General features: G+C 41.0%; 3 protein-coding genes across 3 annotated transcripts; 1 reads left to right on the top strand and 2 right to left on the bottom strand.

The window, feature by feature from the left end:
* The first annotated feature begins 241 nt into the window (after window positions 1-241).
* On the top strand, window positions 242-2,832 carry lyve1a (lymphatic vessel endothelial hyaluronic receptor 1a). The gene is made up of 6 exons (XM_029497830.1): window positions 242-401; window positions 636-819; window positions 912-1,051; window positions 1,493-1,687; window positions 1,874-1,946; window positions 2,118-2,832. Exons 1-6 carry the CDS (start codon window positions 323-325, stop codon window positions 2,260-2,262), a joined length of 816 nt encoding a protein of 271 aa, XP_029353690.1. The 5' UTR covers window positions 242-322; the 3' UTR covers window positions 2,263-2,832.
* On the bottom strand, window positions 2,647-7,668 carry ampd3a (adenosine monophosphate deaminase 3a). Its single transcript, XM_029497829.1, has 14 exons — window positions 7,439-7,668; window positions 7,118-7,298; window positions 6,739-6,904; window positions 6,441-6,660; window positions 6,195-6,324; window positions 5,826-6,020; window positions 5,413-5,544; window positions 5,167-5,330; window positions 4,936-5,062; window positions 4,575-4,738; window positions 4,205-4,325; window positions 3,476-3,649; window positions 3,256-3,366; window positions 2,647-3,167 (listed from the first exon to the last, which is right to left on the bottom strand). The coding sequence occupies exons 1-14, from the start codon at window positions 7,657-7,659 to the stop codon at window positions 2,991-2,993; spliced, it is 2,283 nt and encodes a 760-aa protein (XP_029353689.1). The 5' UTR covers window positions 7,660-7,668; the 3' UTR covers window positions 2,647-2,990.
* A 9,086-nt stretch (window positions 7,669-16,754) lies between these two features.
* Window positions 16,755-19,210, bottom strand: adma (adrenomedullin a). Its single transcript, XM_029498635.1, has 4 exons — window positions 19,092-19,210; window positions 18,417-18,519; window positions 18,178-18,303; window positions 16,755-18,012 (listed from the first exon to the last, which is right to left on the bottom strand). Exons 2-4 carry the CDS (start codon window positions 18,509-18,511, stop codon window positions 17,709-17,711), a joined length of 525 nt encoding a protein of 174 aa, XP_029354495.1. The 5' UTR covers window positions 18,512-18,519; window positions 19,092-19,210; the 3' UTR covers window positions 16,755-17,708.
* Window positions 19,211-19,497: the final 287 nt, after the last annotated feature.

Here is a 19,497-nt window from a genome sequence, read left to right as displayed (position 1 = left end):
ATTCATTGTTTGTTTTGCTGAAATTGTATGTTTTTAACTTCATTAATGTTACCAATTTTCTACACCTTTGCCTCCTGTTTTCACCATATTATATTTAAGTGTATTTTTCTCCTGGGTCCTGTTCTTGGGACATATGATGGCTCTTGATCTGACCCGTGTACAGAACTCCCTCTTCCTTTTCCTTTACTTACTGGCAGAGTCCACAGCCCCTAGTGAACCGAATTACCTCTATTTAACCCTGTCATTTGGCTCACACACATAAAAGCTGTGCAACACTTGTCATCTCAGCATTCATCGGTTTCTACTCTGAGGACTCATCAACATGATCTGGCTTTGCATCATATCAGTGTTGTCAATTACTGTCATCTCTGGACAAAATATCAACACAAGCCGCATCAGAGGTAAGTAATTCCAGATGATTTAGCTTTTGTTGGTCTGTATATTTCTACCACATATTTTATATTGTGTAATGTTAACTCATCTGGCCACCAACAAAATGTAATTTTATACTTTGTTTGTTGTTGTTGTTGTTTTATTTTTTATTAAAAGAAATTTTAAAAACAGTACTGTTCTGTCATTACGACATTGCTCCTTCTGCAATACAGCACACCTTAATTTGAACATGTTTTGTCCAGTTTTCCCAGCACTGAACTCGAGTATTGCTGGAATATTCCAGGCTAGTTCTTTGAATGCCCAGAACCAGCTAGAGTATTTTTTCAACGCCTCTGAGGCTCGGACGCTCTGCCTCACCCTCGGAGTGAACATTGCCTCAAAAGCACAAGTACAAGAAGCTCTCAGAAGAGGTTTAGAAACGTGCAGGTAAGCCCTGATAAGAAAGGCGCAGGATCAGCTCAGTCAGCTTAATTCGCTTTAATGATTTTTTTTTTTTTTTTTTGTGTGTGTGTTTGCAGATTTGGCTGGATTGATGAACATTTTGCAGTCATTCCCCGAATCAGGTCACTTTCTAACTGTGGCCAAAACCAGAAAGGCTTGGTGACGTGGAGGGCCTCTGTAAAACAGAAGTTTGATGTGTTTTGTTTCAATGAATCAGGTAATTAATTGCACATTTTCTCTGATGCTTTGGACTTTAATTAAACAGTTAATTAAGTCGATCATGCACAATATTCTTAACATATTTTTCATGTTCAGCTGCATTTTAGTATATACATTATATGTCCATTGGGCATATTATTGAAAATGTATGATATGTTAACCATTCCTTGTCAGTACACATATGCCCTCACATTGTGCTATGCTTACATTATTATTGGCTTTCAAAATTTGTACATAAGACGCATATCTGCCATTATTCAAAAAAAAAAAAGAATTTTTAAGAAATCCTGAAGTGCACGAGAGGCAAATAGACTTTCCTCCTTTAAAAAAGTGAAATAAAAAAGATGGATAATTAATTGTGCACACATAACTCTGTTAGACAACATGCTCGTAATACAATACTCATGTAATCTGTGGTGACCTTCGTGTACACACGCAGATGCAGCGAGACAATTGGAGGATGCAACAAGTGACAGCCTTTTGAGCACCAGAGATTATTCAGGAAAGACAAATGCCACCCAGACAACACACCTGACACCTTTCTCCTCAAATGCTCCTTCTGAAGCTCCTAAACTGATTTACAATGTGGCACGACCAGCCCGCTACGTCGGCAGTGCTGAAGACTCTGCTGGAGGTATGAGAATCTCATTCATAGCAGACTTAATACTGTACAGGAAAAGATGTTCCTTACACTGCATCACACAAGAAGGCCCAAGTAACAACTGTAAAATACAAGTAATTACTTTTTTAGTTTAGTTTGGATGTCATTTTTTTTTTTGTATGACTTATGCCTTTTTCCTCTACTGTTTTATTGTTCTAGCAAAGATTATCCTCATCACCTCAACCTGCGCTGTTCTCCTGGTTGCAATGATCATCCTTGCATACATAAAACTGTGAGTGATTTTCTATCTGAAAATGTCTGAAAGTTGAGTGATAGTGAGCCTAGAGAAGACCTATAAGACAAAGTCAATGCCAATTTGAATATTCTTTTTTATATCACGTTTCTCCTTTTTGGATTATCTTTTGGTGTATAATGTAATTTCTTTTGTTTTCTCTCTTAAAAGGAGAAATAGATTCTCCAAGAACTGTGATTGGGAGAAGCAGCAGGAATCTTTAAAGACAGCTGATTCAACGTGTGTGAATATAATGGAAAGCAAGGAAGATGCTCAGGAGCATGGGAGGAGAGAAGTGGAGGAGAATGCAAGTTAAGCCTTTTAATGTTGATATTCCGGGTGGAGAAAAAGCCCGTGGATAACTACTGAGCAGTCCTCTGTAAGGTCAAAGGTGACCTCTTTGTATTTGTGAGAAAAAGGTGCTTTTATTTTTGCATGTCACACTGAATGCTCTTCTTGTTTTTTGTCTTTGATGTTATTTAATGGTGCAATTTGTCCACTAGATGGCAATGTTTAAATCATAATCATTTTGAAGACTTCCCCAATGTTAGCACACTGTCCTTCTTCAGCCAACATACCTGTTTTGGATACCGTTCTACAAAACTTGGTAGCACTTTAAATAAAAATAAAAAAAAACTATATTATTACAAGCGTGGATATTTTTCACAGCTTTCATTTTGTTAATCACGTATGAAAACCTGTCGGTGCTATCTAATGTATGTCTATGTGCAGTATATAGGTATCTCTCAGACAGTTTCTACGACTTTCCCAATCACTAAATGGAGCGTACGGTCTAGTTGTTAGTGCACAGCGGGTTTTTGTAATGACAGAAAACCAAAGTGTCATCCAAGGCATGCATCTTCACTTAACTAAACCTCTTTGTTTCCCACATGTGACTGGAAAGTCAGTTCCTTTTAATTGACAGGATTTTTTTTTTTAAATGTAATAAATTTTTAGTCACTCAGTGGCACTGTTGAAGATAAGGGTAAATGGCGTTAACCAGGAGCTCAGCGTGTTTACATTCTGTCCAATGTGAGGCACTTTTCATTCGTTCTGGGAATTCATGGCTTCAGACTTCACTGCATCAACTATGAAGCTGAGTTCATTGCACAGCGTCTCGTGTCTGTAGGCCATGCGGATCTGGGCAACATTGGTCCGACGGATATCATTCCCTTCAGGTCCATCTTTCAGATAGTTCACTCCTAGGAAGTGTTGCTTTTCCTGTCAATAAACAATAAATTCATTGTTGGGGGACAAATGGGATTGATGCTGAATAAAGGAAATGGGGCTTCGCCTGTGACTGGTGTACCTGGTGAGACAGTCCACTTTGCAGCACGCTGTTCCTGGCTATTTCACACACGTCACAGGTGCTGAGCTTCCACAGTTGAGCAGCAATGGCATACTCCTCCATCAGCGGTTCCTAAATCGGGTTAATGGGCATGAATTATCTTCATCATGATATCATACAATGATATTGACAAATGGAATAAGAGCCTTCAAACATTTCTTCTACATTTATTTCTATTGACCTTGGTGTAGTGGAACTGCATGGGATCGTCCGTGGACAGGGACACACACAGGCCTTTGTGCAGGAATTCTCTGAGAGGATTTTTGGAATATTCCAGGAAAAGGCTGTTGTTGCTGAGTGGAGACATTGCAATTGGCACCTGGGCCAGGTAGTACAGGTACTGCAGCACAGGGCTCTGAGGGGACAGGATAGACTGAATTGTGACCAAAAATGCATTAAAAAAGGAAAATGTAAATATATTTTATGATGTGAGGGTGGCGTAGTGGATCGCGCTGTGGCCCCACAATAAAAAGGTTGCGGGTTCAGATCCCAGTCTGGGTCCTTGCTATGTGGAGTTAGCATGTTCTTCCTGTGCCTGTGTGGGTTTCCTCCAGGTACTCTGGTTTCCTCCTACCATCCAATGACATCATGTTTGGGTTAACTGGTGACTCTAAATTGTCCGTAGGTCTGAGTGTGAGTAGTTGTTGGTCTCTGTCTGTCTTTGTGTGTTGGCCCTGTGATGGACTGGTGACCTGTCCAGGGTGTACCCCGCCTCTTGCCTGGAATGCTGGCTGGGATTAGCTCCAGCACCGCCGCGACCCGGAAGAAGATGAATGGATGGATGGATGGTGTTATATGATTAATAAATGAATGAATAAATAGTCGATAGTTCAGACAACAACAAAATAGCCACTCAGCACAAGCAGTTACAGAATACAGAACTTAACAAATCTAAACAAATCTTACACACCTTCTTCAAGTTGAGTCCATGTGAGATGTTGTCAGTGGTGAGAAAGGCAGAGACCAAGTGAGTGATTGATCCAGCTTCTCCACAATGGGGACGGAACTGGAAGGTGTTCAGTCCACGTTCTCTATAAGGAGGACACGATAACACCTCAATCAATATGAGCAATTCAAAGAGTGTGTAATTCAGTTCTTCCTTTCTTGTATTTATAGATATTTGTATATCATGATGTCAAAGTTTGTCTCATCAGCTATGACTTCCTTCTAACTTAATTCACCAATGTGTCCCTGAGAGCTCTGCAGTTAGCTGTCCACTGAACCATTTTCCTTTCGTGAGATACACGTTCTGAAGGAGGTAAGAAGGCATTAGCACTTACTTTCTGAGGTTGTTGAGAACCATGATGTTTGCGTACATGTGGAAGATGTAGTAGCTATATGGAGGGTTGTTATCTGCTGTCCACTGTTCTGGCTTTGGGCTCCTGAAGGAAAACATGTGGTCACTGTGTTTGGACTCATCGTCTACACTGTCGAAGCCTGACACCTGCACACACATTAGAAAGAAAGAAAAGCATTTAGTTTTTTTTATAATGCATTTTCTAAGAAGACTGAATATGTAACCAGGCAGTTAAAATGGTATTTGGGCATAAATCAGAAACTTAAGGAAGTTTATGCACACACCAAAGTAAGATTTCTTAAAACTTAATGGGTTTTGATACATCAAAAAGTGCAAATTCTTACATATTTGAGAAAAACATGGCATTCTTTGTGCTTCTGTGGATTCACGGTGGCCTCAAACAGAGGAAGGAAAATGTTCTCCAACATCTTGGCAAAATTAGGGACCAGCTTCTTCAACTTGAAAATGTCACTAAAACAACAAAACATTGTCCTATCTATTTAGGGACTCTTCAGATTACTTCGAATTTTCTTGAAATTTTAAATTTGAATTTTTCTTAACACTATTGTACTCACTATATTCTAGGAACTTGGATGATCCACCTCATGTTTGGAGAATGCAGTTTGTGATGAATGAACCACTTGGACAGATTGTGCCACTCTTCTGGGGAGCGTCCATAGATGGAGAGACGAGGCTCTGCATGCTGATACTTACTCTCCTCCAGGTCATGTGCCACCTCCTACGAAAGGTGAGAAGGAGACTGGGCTAAACTGTCTCTGCATCAATTCTAACTTCAAATATTGGATGTTATGATATGATACCTTAATGATATGAGCAAAATACTCTCCATTAATGAGGTTGTCGGTTTTCAAGAAAATCTCTCGAAGCTCACTGGCCCCGACCGGGTTGTATTTTGAATTGAACTTATCAAACCGGTGGAATGTTTGTCTCCCCTGTGAAGAAAATGTATGAATTACAGAGGATAGTTGCGAACTCAGAACAGCTGGTGCTGCTATTAATTTATATTGGTATTAAAATTAAGTCGCATCAATAAGAGACCCAGACAGTGAAGGAATTTTAAATGCAAAAATATTTTTCTACATGAAATCTCAATACATTTTAGCCTTGACAGGAGCACAGAAACTGTTTACAATCACATTCTGGCAAAGCAGAGAAACCTTATAATTTTTGCTCTCACGCGTCAATATATTTGAAGATTTTTCTCTGTTCTTACAGCATGTACATCCAGTGAGTCCACAGTAAGGTCATACGGGTCCTTATTGAGGTTGCGGAAAACCTGCTTTAGAGTCATCTTTTGTCCACCCTTTTCCAACACCACACGGTCTGCATCACTTTTATACGTTTTCTGGATGAAGGTTAGCAGGTGTTTCTGAGACATGCATGCGGCTGCATGAATATGTGTGTCCACCTGGGAAGCAAAAAATTTGGCAAAATATTTTGTGTGTGTTCACGTTCAATTGGTTCTCTTTCTCTTTGCAATGGATGCACTGACACTGAATGTTTGAATGTTTTGTTCAGGCAATACTTGTTGCAATATATTGGATTGCACAGTCTCAATAACGCTTACAAATTGACCACTAACCTTCCTAACATTGTAGAAATCTCTGTGCGGCACACTTTTCAATTCCTTTAGCTCAGCCATCTCATTGAGCATCTCGTGGAGGTAGAACTTTGAACTCAAGAAATTTAGCCTTCTGTGACAGTAGGTCTTCCTGAAAATAAGTGCATACTATATAACACTGACAGATGCAACTGAGTGCTTCATATGTAAAAACAGAAGGTTTTGCAATCGGCACAGTGGCAGCTTCCTTTTGTTTTGGAAACTCACGTGGGTCCATCTGCGATCATTGCCAACACATGACTGAGGTCAATGGCAAAAGTCTCTAAGTCTGGGTATGGAAGGTCATGTGGACAGTTTTTTTCCAGAGCATCTTCATTGTCATACACATTCACTATTCCATCCTTCATTTTCAGTTCATAATTCAGATTCTCAGGGAGGTTGTCCATGCTGTAGGGATCCTCCCCATTTGATGGACACGGGCATATATCTGGAGGCCGAAAGGTTCTGTCACTGATATAAACGGCAGAATAAAACATCAGTGAGCCTGGCTCCAAGTGCTACAAACCTGGCAGGACTTCATCTTCCTCGCTCCATCTCATGGCCTCAGCTCTGCGGAGGAACTGGGCTGCAGTTCTGCAGAATCTATGATATGCTAGCTTTGAGTATTTCTCACGAATAAGCAGGGCCTTAAAAAGACTTTTGGCTGCCTGTTCATAGTCTTCCACGGTGATCTGAAAGGGGAATGGGCATAACTCAAATGAATTGATAAACCTTTCTCTTATCTTATCTATGTGGAAATATTACAATACTACAATACAATATTGCAATAATGTGCCTAACATGACAATAATCAGATGGAAATAGCTGATAAAAATGCACGGTAAGATGTTCAAGCAGTGCATATTTTTTCAAATCAGAATGATGTTCTTATCAGTAGTACTTACTCCGGCACAGTAATCACCACTAATGGTGACCCTCTGGTAATCAGGGCAGTTTTCTTGCACTGATGAGCAGGTGGAACTGGGGGACAGGAATGGTGTAGCAGCCAGTGAACGTGTCCAGTCTGCATTCACTGGGATCTGCAGGGACATTGACTGGGATCGAATCATCTTCAAGCTTTTCTTTCTGCAAAATGAAAAACATTAATATTGTAAACAAAATGTTAAGTACAGCTCATTACTTGGTGTATGATGATTTGTGATACTGATCTGGTTGATGACAATGAGATGTGCATCCATGATTTCTTCCCCAACGGCAGGACCTACCTCTTGGAAGTCTCCTCTGACTGTTGCTCGGCCAGCTCCTTAAGCAGTTCATGTTCTTTTGCTTGCTGGAGGCCAATCGGGCAGTCCTCTGGCACAGTGAACATTGATAAGGCATCCTTGTTGTCTTCTTCCTTTAGAGCAGATGCATACACTTTCTCTGCTAACAACTGAGTCTCCTCTTCTGCCTCACTCAGAGTCACCTTCGGGAACTGGCGAGACATGTCTGCAAGAAGGCAGAGGCTGCAGTAAAAGGGCTACGAACTGTAAAATTGGACAGAAAGACGACCTGCCTCTCTCAGCAGAGTTTACTCTGAGAGTTTTGTGTTGCTGTGTGCACAAGCAGATCTACCACCATTAGAGTAGGGGTCACACAGCCCCTCTGCCCTCTTGCGGGAGGGTTGGGATGTCTGCGGATGAGCTGTCAGAGCATTCTGGTTGCAGCTTTCCAACTCTCCACTAAGACACAAAACCCTAATTTTACACGATCCTTTTTACCATTTTACATTTTCTTCAGTTGAATTAGGCTCATCCGTGCACTCAGTCTCAGCTGTCTGCAACAACTGGTAGCGAAGGTCAGCTGGCCAATCAAATCAGCTCAGATTGCCTTTTCATCACTTTTTCATCATGTGTGATTTGGTTGGTTTGATATATGTGTTACAGCTTTGACAGCTCTCCCAGCAACGGCATAGCAACGCAGCAGTTGATTGTGGATGCTGCTTACAGTATTTTTATATTTGCTTGGGGGGGCTAAGACTTTTTGATACTGCTGTCAGTATGCAGGACATTCAGGTGATAAGTGCTATACAACATCAGTGCCTGAAGAACTCTGCCTCGATTGGTCATGGTGGCTCAAATAACAGTGATATTTGTGGTGCCACAAATAAATCAGCGCAAAAGGTTTTCTAATTGTCAACATGGACATTCCTGTCCTACATAAGCAGGGCATCCTTACACACCACACTGGTTACATCTGTTACAAATATATTTAGTACATAGTTTTGTTGTTTTGCAAAGTTACTTTTTCTGCTGTCCCGTTTTCTAACAAAGTGTTGTGTTTAAGTGCTATCTGTGGAAATGAACAAGTCATTTGTATTCTGAAGGTTTATTATTAACAGCAAATGATTGACTGGGACACTGTAATGGAAACACTGGCTAGCCTTGGGGAATATTCATGGGCTTACTACCATACTTATGTTGAAGTATTTTGAATTGTGCACTGATTAGACAGCGTTTTGAAAATGACTTGACTAAGTGACTAAGATAGCACCATTCAATTCTCCAGATTCATGACACTACAGGCATAGATGTCTTCCTGAACTACAGTATAATGGCATTCACTGTATCCCTTTAACACAATGAATTCTGTTCTTCTCTTATCAACAGTATATAATTTTGGAAACATTTCACCTCACAGATCCATTCAGTGCGGCAGCAATATCAAACCAAGGACTGTTTATTTCTGTAATGAGATAACCTGAGTGAACGGAGAGTGTCTTGTTGATACAGAGTGCAGTTCTGGTCATTTGAGCACTCAATGACAGAGAAAGGCTATGATCAAAGGTGTCATGTAAACAGAGGCTCATCATTCCCAGAACACAACACTATCCTCACAACAGCTGAGTGCATCAACTCCTCACTGAAACTTCATGACACCACACGTGAAGATGAGGGAGGCTCATAGTGAATGACAGTCTGCTCACCACACACCCTGAAATTATTCTTATGAAACAAATGATTTATTCTCTCCTTTGGTTTTTCTAATTCAAACTCGTGACAAGGTTTCTGAAAGCTGAAGAGAAAATGTTTTGGCGGAGAAACAAAGGAAAGTGATCCTCTGACCGGGCGGTGACCTGATCACTCCCTCAGCTATGATCGGTATCGGTAACAGTTGACTCAACGATCTGGTACCAGACTGTTTGGAGTCGGTCGTGGATTGGAGTTTAACACTGGCCATCTGGATAAGATCACAATAAAAGCTAGCCGAAGTTGGAAAAAATACGTTATTGTTTTGTTTTTGTTTTGATTTCCTTGAATTTGTGAAATAGATACTGTCCTCTGTGATTAGAGAATATGCTTTGAATGAATAAGTGTTTCTTTTTCTTCTTCTTTTAAGGTTGATATTAAGTTCACCATCATTTTTGTAAATCTTAGCAATTGTATTAATGTATATATGAATTCTACGGACCAATCAATTATTCAAAAACAATTTAAACAAATTAAAAACGAAAAAAAAAAGAGCTCATCCGATTAGCTGATTAATCATTAGCCCATTCATCAAGTGAAAACAGATAATGGTCCCCGCTTCTTAGATGTTAGAATTTCAATGTGTCAGAGTAGTTTACACTGCCAAATAATTATAAGACATATTTGTTGTGTCACTGTTGTGTTGTGGACAATACAAATGCTGTCTAATTTTGCTCGATTTCTTCCACATTCCAAAGTGCATCCAGAACCTGGTGATCAGTTACTTTAACAACTTCTACGTGTGCTATGCAACACAGGAAGCAACGTCAGGCTGGCAGAAACTCTAGAAAGGCATAACGATGGGCTGCTCAGTCTCACCCATTCTATTCACAACAGCCTTTGAAATCATTCTGATCGGTGGGTTAGAGGTCCATCAGGACAGCTGCTAGCACCAACAGGCCGGGCACGGATTGAGTTCAAACCAACAAAGTCGCGGAGCCTGTCGATCCAAAAAGGAAGAAGGAGCAACAATGTCTGCTTTTGGATCAAAAGGAGACACCCGGAGAGACCCAGGAGAGAATACACCACAGACCTTTCTGACAAACATGTGGCCTCCATTGTTTTGGCACAACTCTCCAAACGTTTGAGAAGGACAGACCAAAGCCACTTAACAGGGAATTTCAAAACCTGGTGCTATCAGTTCACGGCTGATGTGGCCACAACAACTGAGTGACATCTCTCCAACAGAGGTGGCAAAGATGGACACGAAGGCGAACAATTGCATCCGCAAGTGTCCACAGCAGAGCTCTTTGGGAACAACATACTCCATTTCCCACTAAAACCTCTCAACCTGGGCTACAAGCAGGAGAATGTCGCGCTCATTCTTGAGCTGAAAGAGTCAACTGACCCCTGCATGCAGAACGCAGAGCTCTCAGTTCCAACACGGCAGAAGTGTAAAGCTGAACAAGCCGTCGCACAAGCTGTCAGCCAGCTGAAACATTAAGAGGTAGTCGGATGGTCGCAGCCAGGCACGACCAGGCCCCAAACTGTGGTCACAAGCCTCCAAAAGAGAAAGGAAAGAGCTGGTGGTGTCTGAAGTGACTAGGTTAGAGGAAGAGACCTATAAGATTTCAGCGGTCAGCCAACAGCACCAAGGAAGATGGACTACCTGGGAAGCAGTGATCAACAGAGCCATAACTTGGGCCGATCAATGGAAGATCCCACAGTCAAGGTTGAGCTTCCTCATTCGTTCCACATATGACACCCTCCCAAGTCCGAGAAACCTCTAGCTGTGGTACAGCTCTGAAACTGCCACCTCTGCATCACCCCAAATCCCAGGCTGCAGCACATCCTGACAAGCTGCAAAGAAGCACTAAACCATTACAGATGGCGCTACGAGCTGGCTGAGACCTCTGAAGTGGACAGACTTGAGGCGAATAAGACTAGCCGGGCCAATCTCTCAACAACGGATCCAGCTCATCAGGCGGGGAGTAGGGGTGCAGAACACCAGCCAGAGGGAGTGCTCCATCCTGGCACCCGGAGCCGAGTGGAAGATGAGGGTCGACCTGGACCGGCAACTCCAGTTACACCACAAGATCACTGCAACTTCCCTCACACCTGATGTCTCTGCCAAAATGGTGACTATGGCTGAGCTCAGCATGCCATGGGATGAAGGCATGGAAGCAGCCTATGAGAGGAAGAAAGAGAAATACAGAAAGGTGAATGCAGCATTCGCAGAGGCTAGATGGAAGGCGTCTACATATCCATTCGAAGTCAGCTGCAAAGGCTATATTTGAAAGTCCCAAGCGCAATTGCTGAAGGCTCTCGGAATCACAAGGCGGTGGCAGAGGGAGGCACTCAAGGAAATGGCCAAGGAGGCAGCACAAGGAAGCCTTTGGATCTGGCTCAGAAGGAAAGACCTCAGATGACAAAGAGGATCCTGAGGCCAGCTTCAGGGGAACGTCTTCAGGTCGTCTGAGATGAAACAGGCGAAACATCTGAAATGGGTGGCTCCCAGCTGACCACCCTGCATCTGGCCTGATGACGCCGGTGGAGGTGCATATGTCCTGCAAGCAAAGATGCTTGTGCTTCAATCAGCTGACCACTGACACCTCTCTTTTGACCACATTTGCAGCAGATGGGCCGTGACACAGAGAGTTGCCGACAGTGTAACAGCTTTTTACTTTCTTTTGTATTATTTATTAGTTATAAAGTATTGTTACCATCAAATCTGAGCTTACCTTCAGTGCCATTCAAAGCCATATCTGGATGTGCTGTCTTCTTGTGTCCGACTCAGCAAAGAAACGTACTGAGTGATTAATATCTTAATGCATCCATCTGGGTCAAACTCAGTCGATCTGAGTCTGTGACGGCACACAACCACCTTTTTGTTTTCCTGACTGCCCATCTCTATTTTAAGGAGCTAGGCATCACGATGGCCAAGCCACTAATCCTGAGAATATGTCAAAACTGGCTGTCAACAAAGAGAGTCCCTTACTCAGAAGAGGCAGAGTCTGTCCACTCACACATATACTTAGACACACACCAACAATCACTCTTAATCTCACTGCTCCACTGATTTGCTGTGTTCACTTACAGAGAGGAAGAGATCAATTGCACCATTTCTCTGGCAAAGAGGCAACACAACCAGGCTGTCACCACAGTCCCTCAGAGTCAGAAAGCCTCAAGGTTGCTGTAAGTGTATAGTAATCCTAGAGTGGCTTAAAATCCAAAAGCAATTTCACTGCCTCTACATTTTTTAGTACTGTATTTTGTCTGGGCTCTTGTCTTAGTAGTCCCTGTACACATGAAAGTACATCACCCTGCTGTGGGCCTCTTCCCTCAGAAGAGGATTTTTTTTTGTCTGATGGCAGTGACAATTGACCCTAGCTTGTTCTCTGTCACTGCCTGGCTATTTATAGACAAATGACCAAACTGATCTTTTGTCAATAGTGAGAAGCCCCAAGTAGTTAGAATGGTAAAAATAATACCCAACCTGTGTTGCTCCTGCTGCGTTTAGCCAGCATATAATAAATAGTGCTTATTGTGAACTGTAATAAGTACCAAAGATTTATAGTCAGTGTGTGCTTAAATTAGGAGGAAGGAGGCTTCTGTTCTATCTCTTGCAATACATGAGGCTCTAAACAGACAATGCTGTTTATTTCCACTAGATGCTCAGTTTTCACAGTTCAGACTAACCCACAACATCCTCAATATTTGTAATTTGATAATATTTCAGAAGAAATGTAATAAGGTCTTCACTCACTCATGATTACTCCTACCAGTGATCACCAATCAAGCCTTAAATGATAAAAAAAAATGTCTTTTAAACCTGTAATATTTCATTCCCCATTCCAAGAGCTCTTCTGTTATTTAGTCACATCTGATGACTGAGAAACAGGGTTTAGGGTGTAGTTTTACAGACCATTTAGACACTAATGTAGCATGTATCACTCTAAACTGTGTAATGTAATGTGGGCGTGTGTACCCTTGTGTGTGTCTGCTTAGATGTACTGCAAATCTGGAAATGCAGAGTTAATACCACATGCCATATCCATAGCTACTTCAGGGAATAAGGATCACCATTCATTATTTACCACTCCCTGGTGAATCCCACAGGAGGCTTCCTGAGTCCATTACTGGATGACCCATAGCCCTATCTCAGACCCAGCTTGCCATAGTTGCTGTCTTTATAATGTCTTTTTGGTTTTTCTCAGACACCTCACTACCATTATTGGCTCAGCTTACAAGTTGGCTCTTTGTCAAAGTCCTATCTGTGGGAGAGGTCAAAAACATAAAAGAAATCCATTCACCACATTACAGACAGAGATAGAGGATGAGAGAGGGAAGGCTGACAAGCTCAGTCTTTCCCATGCAAGTACTTGACTGGTGCTTTAAAAGAGGCACGTCTTCTCCTCTCATCTTTCTCAGTGGCCAAGGCCAGGAGAGGAATAAAGAGCAGCAAAGGAAGTGCACTCACACATGCACACAAAGCAACTTCCCTTACATCTGTCCTGTTGTCACGTGTCCAACAGGTCTACATGTGCAGTTTCCATTGCACTGATTAATAGCTTTGAGTAATGATAGTTCAAAAGTCTCACCTGCTGTCTAAAAGCAATGATTAATCACGATATAAAGCACCAATAAAGTGATTTCAAGGCACAGAGCAATGCTTTCAATGGAAGTATGCCTTCCATTCTTATTTATCAGGGGTCATTACTTTACCTAGTATGTCAAATAAGACCACTCACCTTGCCAGGCTCTGTTGTCTCTGAAGTTGCATCAGAGAAACACCTAAGTCATGCTGTGCTTTTGTTGTGCCTCAAGTAGACGATATCTCACTCTCCACCCTGCAGTGCTCATCAGTCCATCCTTAACTCTTTCATTGCTGCAGCCTTGCTGTGGCTAAAAGCTGATAGATCGTTGTACCTTATTTGTTTCAGGTAGTACCACCACAATGGACCTATTGTGGAAGTATGCTCAAATTCAATATGTATAACATAGATGTTAATTAGTCCCTGTTTTTCCTGTCTTTCTTTCTTGTGGGATATTTCATTCACTGTTTTTGTTACTTCGCAAAACATTTTGATGACATATGACATATGTTTTTTTGATTAGATAAATCAAATGTAAATGGGATTTCAATAAATGTAAATGTAAGAAAGATTACTATAAAAGTTCAACTGGCATACAGTAGTCCTTGTTTTCGACTGTGAGGCTAATCCTCTCAGTTTAGGTTATCAGGGCACTTTTATAGCTGGTTTTAGAGCAAGTGAATTATGATAGAGAGCAGTAATGGCCCATTGATGAACTAATTTCCTCTCCTCTGCTTTGTGGTTTTGTAACGTCTGAATGGTGTGTCAATTTGTAGTGACAAAGCAAAAGAAGATGGTTCAGATAATCAAGTAAGTAATTCCTAGTTCGTACTTATCAGCTGCATTTTGGGAAATAAAATTAAAACGGGGATTTATATTATTCATCTGGAAAAAGAGCGCCCTAAAACAGTACTGTGCTTACTTTTTTACCCGTTGACCTCCACAGATCGGAGTTGTGACGCTATCATCACGCCACTGGCGTCTCTTACTGATTGGCTTACTGAAGGGCTGATATGTTTTCATGGAACTGAGGGTCCAGGTAAAGCTCTAGACCCATACAGATTTTCCTTAGATTGCTTTTACTGCTTACTGAAACACTGCACATTGTTTTTTGTTTGTTTATTTGTTTGCTTGCTTGTTTGCTTGTTTGTTTTTACAGTAAAGTTTTGTGTGAACATTTAAATTCCCATTGAAAACATAAAACTGCATCTAAATTAATCAACCAGTAGATAGCAGATCTGCTGTGTTTTAGATTCTTTTCATTGATAATAATAATAATAATAATAATAATAATAATAATACATTTTATTTGTTAGGGCGCCTTACACCAAAAACAAAACACAACATACAAAAAACATTATACAAATAAACAAATAAATTAAAGTAGTGGGCAAGACAGTATAAAAACACAGTGGATAGAATTAGATGGAGTGGGCAAGTCTGAAAAGATGGGTTAATTAAGTTAATTGCTTCAAGCTACACACGTTTCTCTTTTTGTGGTTTAACTAATGGCAAATCACACATGAAAACCACAGTTAGCCAAAATGTGCAGATTGAAATTAACTATAGACTGATATTAAAGGAATAAACTAAAAACTATATCACTTAACAAAAACTGACGCCTGCATCTTTTTTCTTTTAGGTTATATTGTACACAATTTTTCAAATCAAAGAAAAGAAAAGGAAAAATCAGGTTCAAAGCAAACATAACAGGGAAGCAAGAGCATGAGTATGCTGCTTTCATGAGTCTTGTGTTAAGGAACTTTATTTGATGATGGCAAAAATACGCTTAAAATGACCATTTTTGCCATACTATTAGGCATAGTTTAAATTTGTAGTTGAGCAATATAATTCAAGGAATAATTACTGTTCTAATCTATCATTGTTAAGATTTATTATTAAACAACTATATTTTAAGTCAGCAGTCAGCAGAGGGCCTATTAAAAACCCCTGTTTTTGAGTTTTTCCCAACTGAGCTCACTAGATGGCAGAAGAAAACATGTAATTAGAGTTTGGACCCTCACTTTAGAAACTGTCCGCGTTGAATGTTAACAATTACTAATCATCATAATTTGTAGTCTGTCAACTTTTGCAACCTTTAATTTAGCCATGGGATTGCCCGTCGCACGGGTTTCCTAATGAGGCTTTATCGGCTGGTGAATATCTAGTGAGTGAGTCCAAAAAAGTTAATTGTCATGGCAGTGGCAATTAATATCTTACTCTAAAGAACCACTCAATTTGTCTTTGTAGCATTCAGTAAATTCCCAATATAATCTGTTGCTGTAAAGAGAGTAGAGAATGAGAAAACCTGCGGGATGACATACCATGGACTATTCTTAGTGGATCCTCATGGTCCATCACTCTATAACATTTTGCCCTCTACGGCATTTCCAAACTGGCAAACACACAACACAGACAGTTGACCCCTTTGCATTCTGGGGCTGTGAAAAAGTAGCAAGTATAAATGGATTAAAATAATAACAACAATAATAATAATACAACCAATGGGGAAATCTGTAACATACTGTCTATGGCTCAGGTGGTTTAGTCCCCACTCATGGAAAATGTCAAGCTAGAGGTGATAATGTGTCAAGGAAAGAGGATCCAGCCTTTCAGACACTCAGTCTTGGGGCTCTAATGAATGCTAAGTTTTTGTGATGCTTTGCAGGAATGTTAGACTGTAACCCCCTGCATTGGCCCTTGCATGTCTCAATCATCTACCATTGAATACAGATGGACCTAAACCCTCAGCCTCCTCCAATGGCTTTAGGGCTGCTCTGTGCTGTGGGGTAAGCCAACAAATATGAGCTGAACCAATCAGGAATGTGCCTGGCACCCTGTCTGCCCTTTTTTTTTTTTGAAGGGAAGGGGGGCATCATAACTAGGGGAATGTGGTGAGAGGAGGGGAGGCTCTAATGAGTCCCTGTAATCATTAACAGAGACCAGGTGCTCTGTTTCTGTGTAGCACTAGATTTTATACAATGGACTCCCACTTTGAGTTTAAATGAGCAAAGAGCAAAGGAAGTCTGGACAATGTCTAGAGTTTGTATGCAAAATGTTTATTGAATGACACTGTTATTGCTTTGACACAAATAAAATAGAACACATTTACAAATATATAATATACCTATAAAACATATCCTATTACCACTGTTTGCAAAAGAATAATGAAAAATAGATACAATGCCCATATATATTTCTTCCTGTACAAAAATAGTTCTATCTGCATAAGTACTTTGATGTAACTTCTATATAATATTTAAATAAAGGATTTCATATATACACATACCTGCAATAAAAACAAATATAGATTGCACATGTTTACAAACAAACAATAACAATTTCAAGTATAACCCATCCATTGTGGACTGGCACATATCTCACAGAATCAAAAAAGGCATTTTCCCTTATACAGTGTCCAAAACTTTATATCAACGGAGAGCTTTAGAGCACTGTACCCTATCTTCCTGTTTGCATTGTATTGAAGATGTCATTTCCTGATGATTCATTTGACTTTAAGTCCTAATGGAAAAGTGCAGACAAATACTGACAGTTTGACAGTTTGGTATAATCCTTAGAGGATAGCACTTATCAAAGTCTTAGACTTGAAGAATAAGTCTGTAAACTCCCAGAATGTTAGCAGAGAGTTCCCTCTTTAAGCCAGAGGATGTGTGCACTTTGCCAGGTATAAGCATTCTTCCTCCCCCTCTGCCAGGGCAGAGAGCAGCACTTGTAGTTTTCTCCATGTTGTGCCATCCAGTGTCTGTAAGCTAGCTGCAGTTGTTTGCATGCTCTAGCTGGCTGAGCTGCGAGGCTCAGTGTTAAGAGAAACTCAGTGCAGCTCGTCTTGCTCTGACTTCAGTCCTCATGCCTGGAAAAAATGTGCTGGAGCATACTTGGCAGGAGTCTGAGGCATTTTGAGAATTTTAGAACAGAGCGGAGAGAACACAAACTTTCAGCTAGTCCCTTGTTTTTTGTTCTCAACTCCTTGCTCATGTCCGTCTGAGGAGAGCCTTCAGCTTGTGAACTTGTGAGCCAGTTATTGTCCACTTGGGTCTCAGCCTGTTCTGCTCTCGCCTCAGTGTGACCATGTGTGTGGGGACAGATCGACGCCTCCGGCCGTATCCCTGTGGGCTGATCTTGTCAGCAGGGGCACTCCCAACCTTCAACCTGTTGTTGAACTGGTGCAGGCGGTGTGCCAGGTCGTGCACTGTGCAGGTGCCCAGTGAACAACCGTGTCTTCTTGACTGGTTGGCTGAATTTTTTGACCTCTTGGCTCGGATGTTGATGTCAGTGCTGGAGAACAGAGGAAGACGAGACATTAATCCATGTTGTTCATTCATGAGCCATTAATGGCTTTCTATTTTAAAAATGGCATAGATTTTTACTGTTACGAAAATTATATCGCAACCCAAGGGAGAACTGCATAGCTTTTCAGAATTGCATGGTAAATTTCTGTACCTGGAATGTGGCAGCAAGGTATCCCTGATATCCTCTGGTCTGACAAAGTGCTCAGACTCTGCTGTCTTCTCTAAAGATTGGCTGTCAAGATCCCGTCTCAATCTGCTCCTTAGCCATACGTTTAACCTTCAAGGGGAGAAAATGTCTATTAGTCCGAGGTAGACAATTCAATAGACAGGTGTTTACTGTCACATCGTGTATCAGATAAAATCATTCTGAGTAGTGAATGAATGACTTACTTTTTTTTCAACTCCGGATTCACTTCAAGTTCCATACAGTGTGCTACTGTAGCCAGCAGGCAGCAAAAGAGGAAGGACTGGAAGATCAATTTCATTTTGAGACCTGTGGAGAAGACATTTTTGGGGTTATTTATTTATTCTGGAAAACAATATTTAACCGTATGAATTCCCGACTATCCCACTATGTATGTAAAACTGTCTCACACAAAAGCAACCTAACTGCTGTCACACTGTTGCTTGCTTTGACAAGAGTCCAAAAGCCAAATAATTTGCAGTTATCATTCATTTATTTAGAAAGTTAAGCTAAGGTCAGATGCTGCCTGGTTAGGTAAACCAACAACTATACTTTGGGCTCTGGCCAACATGAAGGACACTGTCTGCCAATGAGGTGTTTGAAATGTGCTCGGCTCATTGAGCATTGAACATTGAGCCTACATTAAACAAAAACATTTCTTACTGAATTGCAAATAATAAACAGTATATGATGTATTGCCTCTGTCTGACACATTGCAAACAATTCGTACACGTTAACAGCTGAACTGCTTATATAACTGGGCTGATAACCTGTCCTTTTCTCCACACTTGTTCCCTGACCTCAGAAAAGCAAGGCTAAAGCCATCTGCCAGGAAAGGGGCAAATCACAGCAACATCTGTATTTAAAGAAAGCGTGCATACCTGTAATTCTCTGGTAGTTCAGTTGGATGAGAAGTCTCTTCTTGTAGAATCAGCTGTAACAAAGTACTCCACTGGCTCCTTGAAATTGCCACTCGGTCTGTAAGGCAGCTGTGTCACTCTTCTAATAGCTTCTACACACAGCACCGAAAAGCCTTTATACAGGAGGTAGGAGGGGCTCAGCAACTGTCCCTCATCCTTTCCCCCACCCCGTCCACTGCACTAGTGCTAAACTGCTGCGCTTGTAGTGCAACAATGCAACACAGTAACAAGAGCAAAAGGACGCTCAAAAATCTAAATAGTAATGGGATTCAGATTTACAGCTCATGGACAGTACAACTAATGCATCTTGTCAGCTTCACTATGTTTTTCATAGCTCTATATAAATGCAAACTAAATAAAAGTTACA

This window comes from Echeneis naucrates, chromosome 3, assembly GCF_900963305.1.
Source record: "Echeneis naucrates chromosome 3, fEcheNa1.1, whole genome shotgun sequence".
NCBI classification, from domain to species: domain Eukaryota; kingdom Metazoa; phylum Chordata; class Actinopteri; order Carangiformes; family Echeneidae; genus Echeneis; species Echeneis naucrates.
Note: the sequence above shows the minus strand (reverse complement) of the source record. Positions and strands in the feature narration are given on the sequence as shown.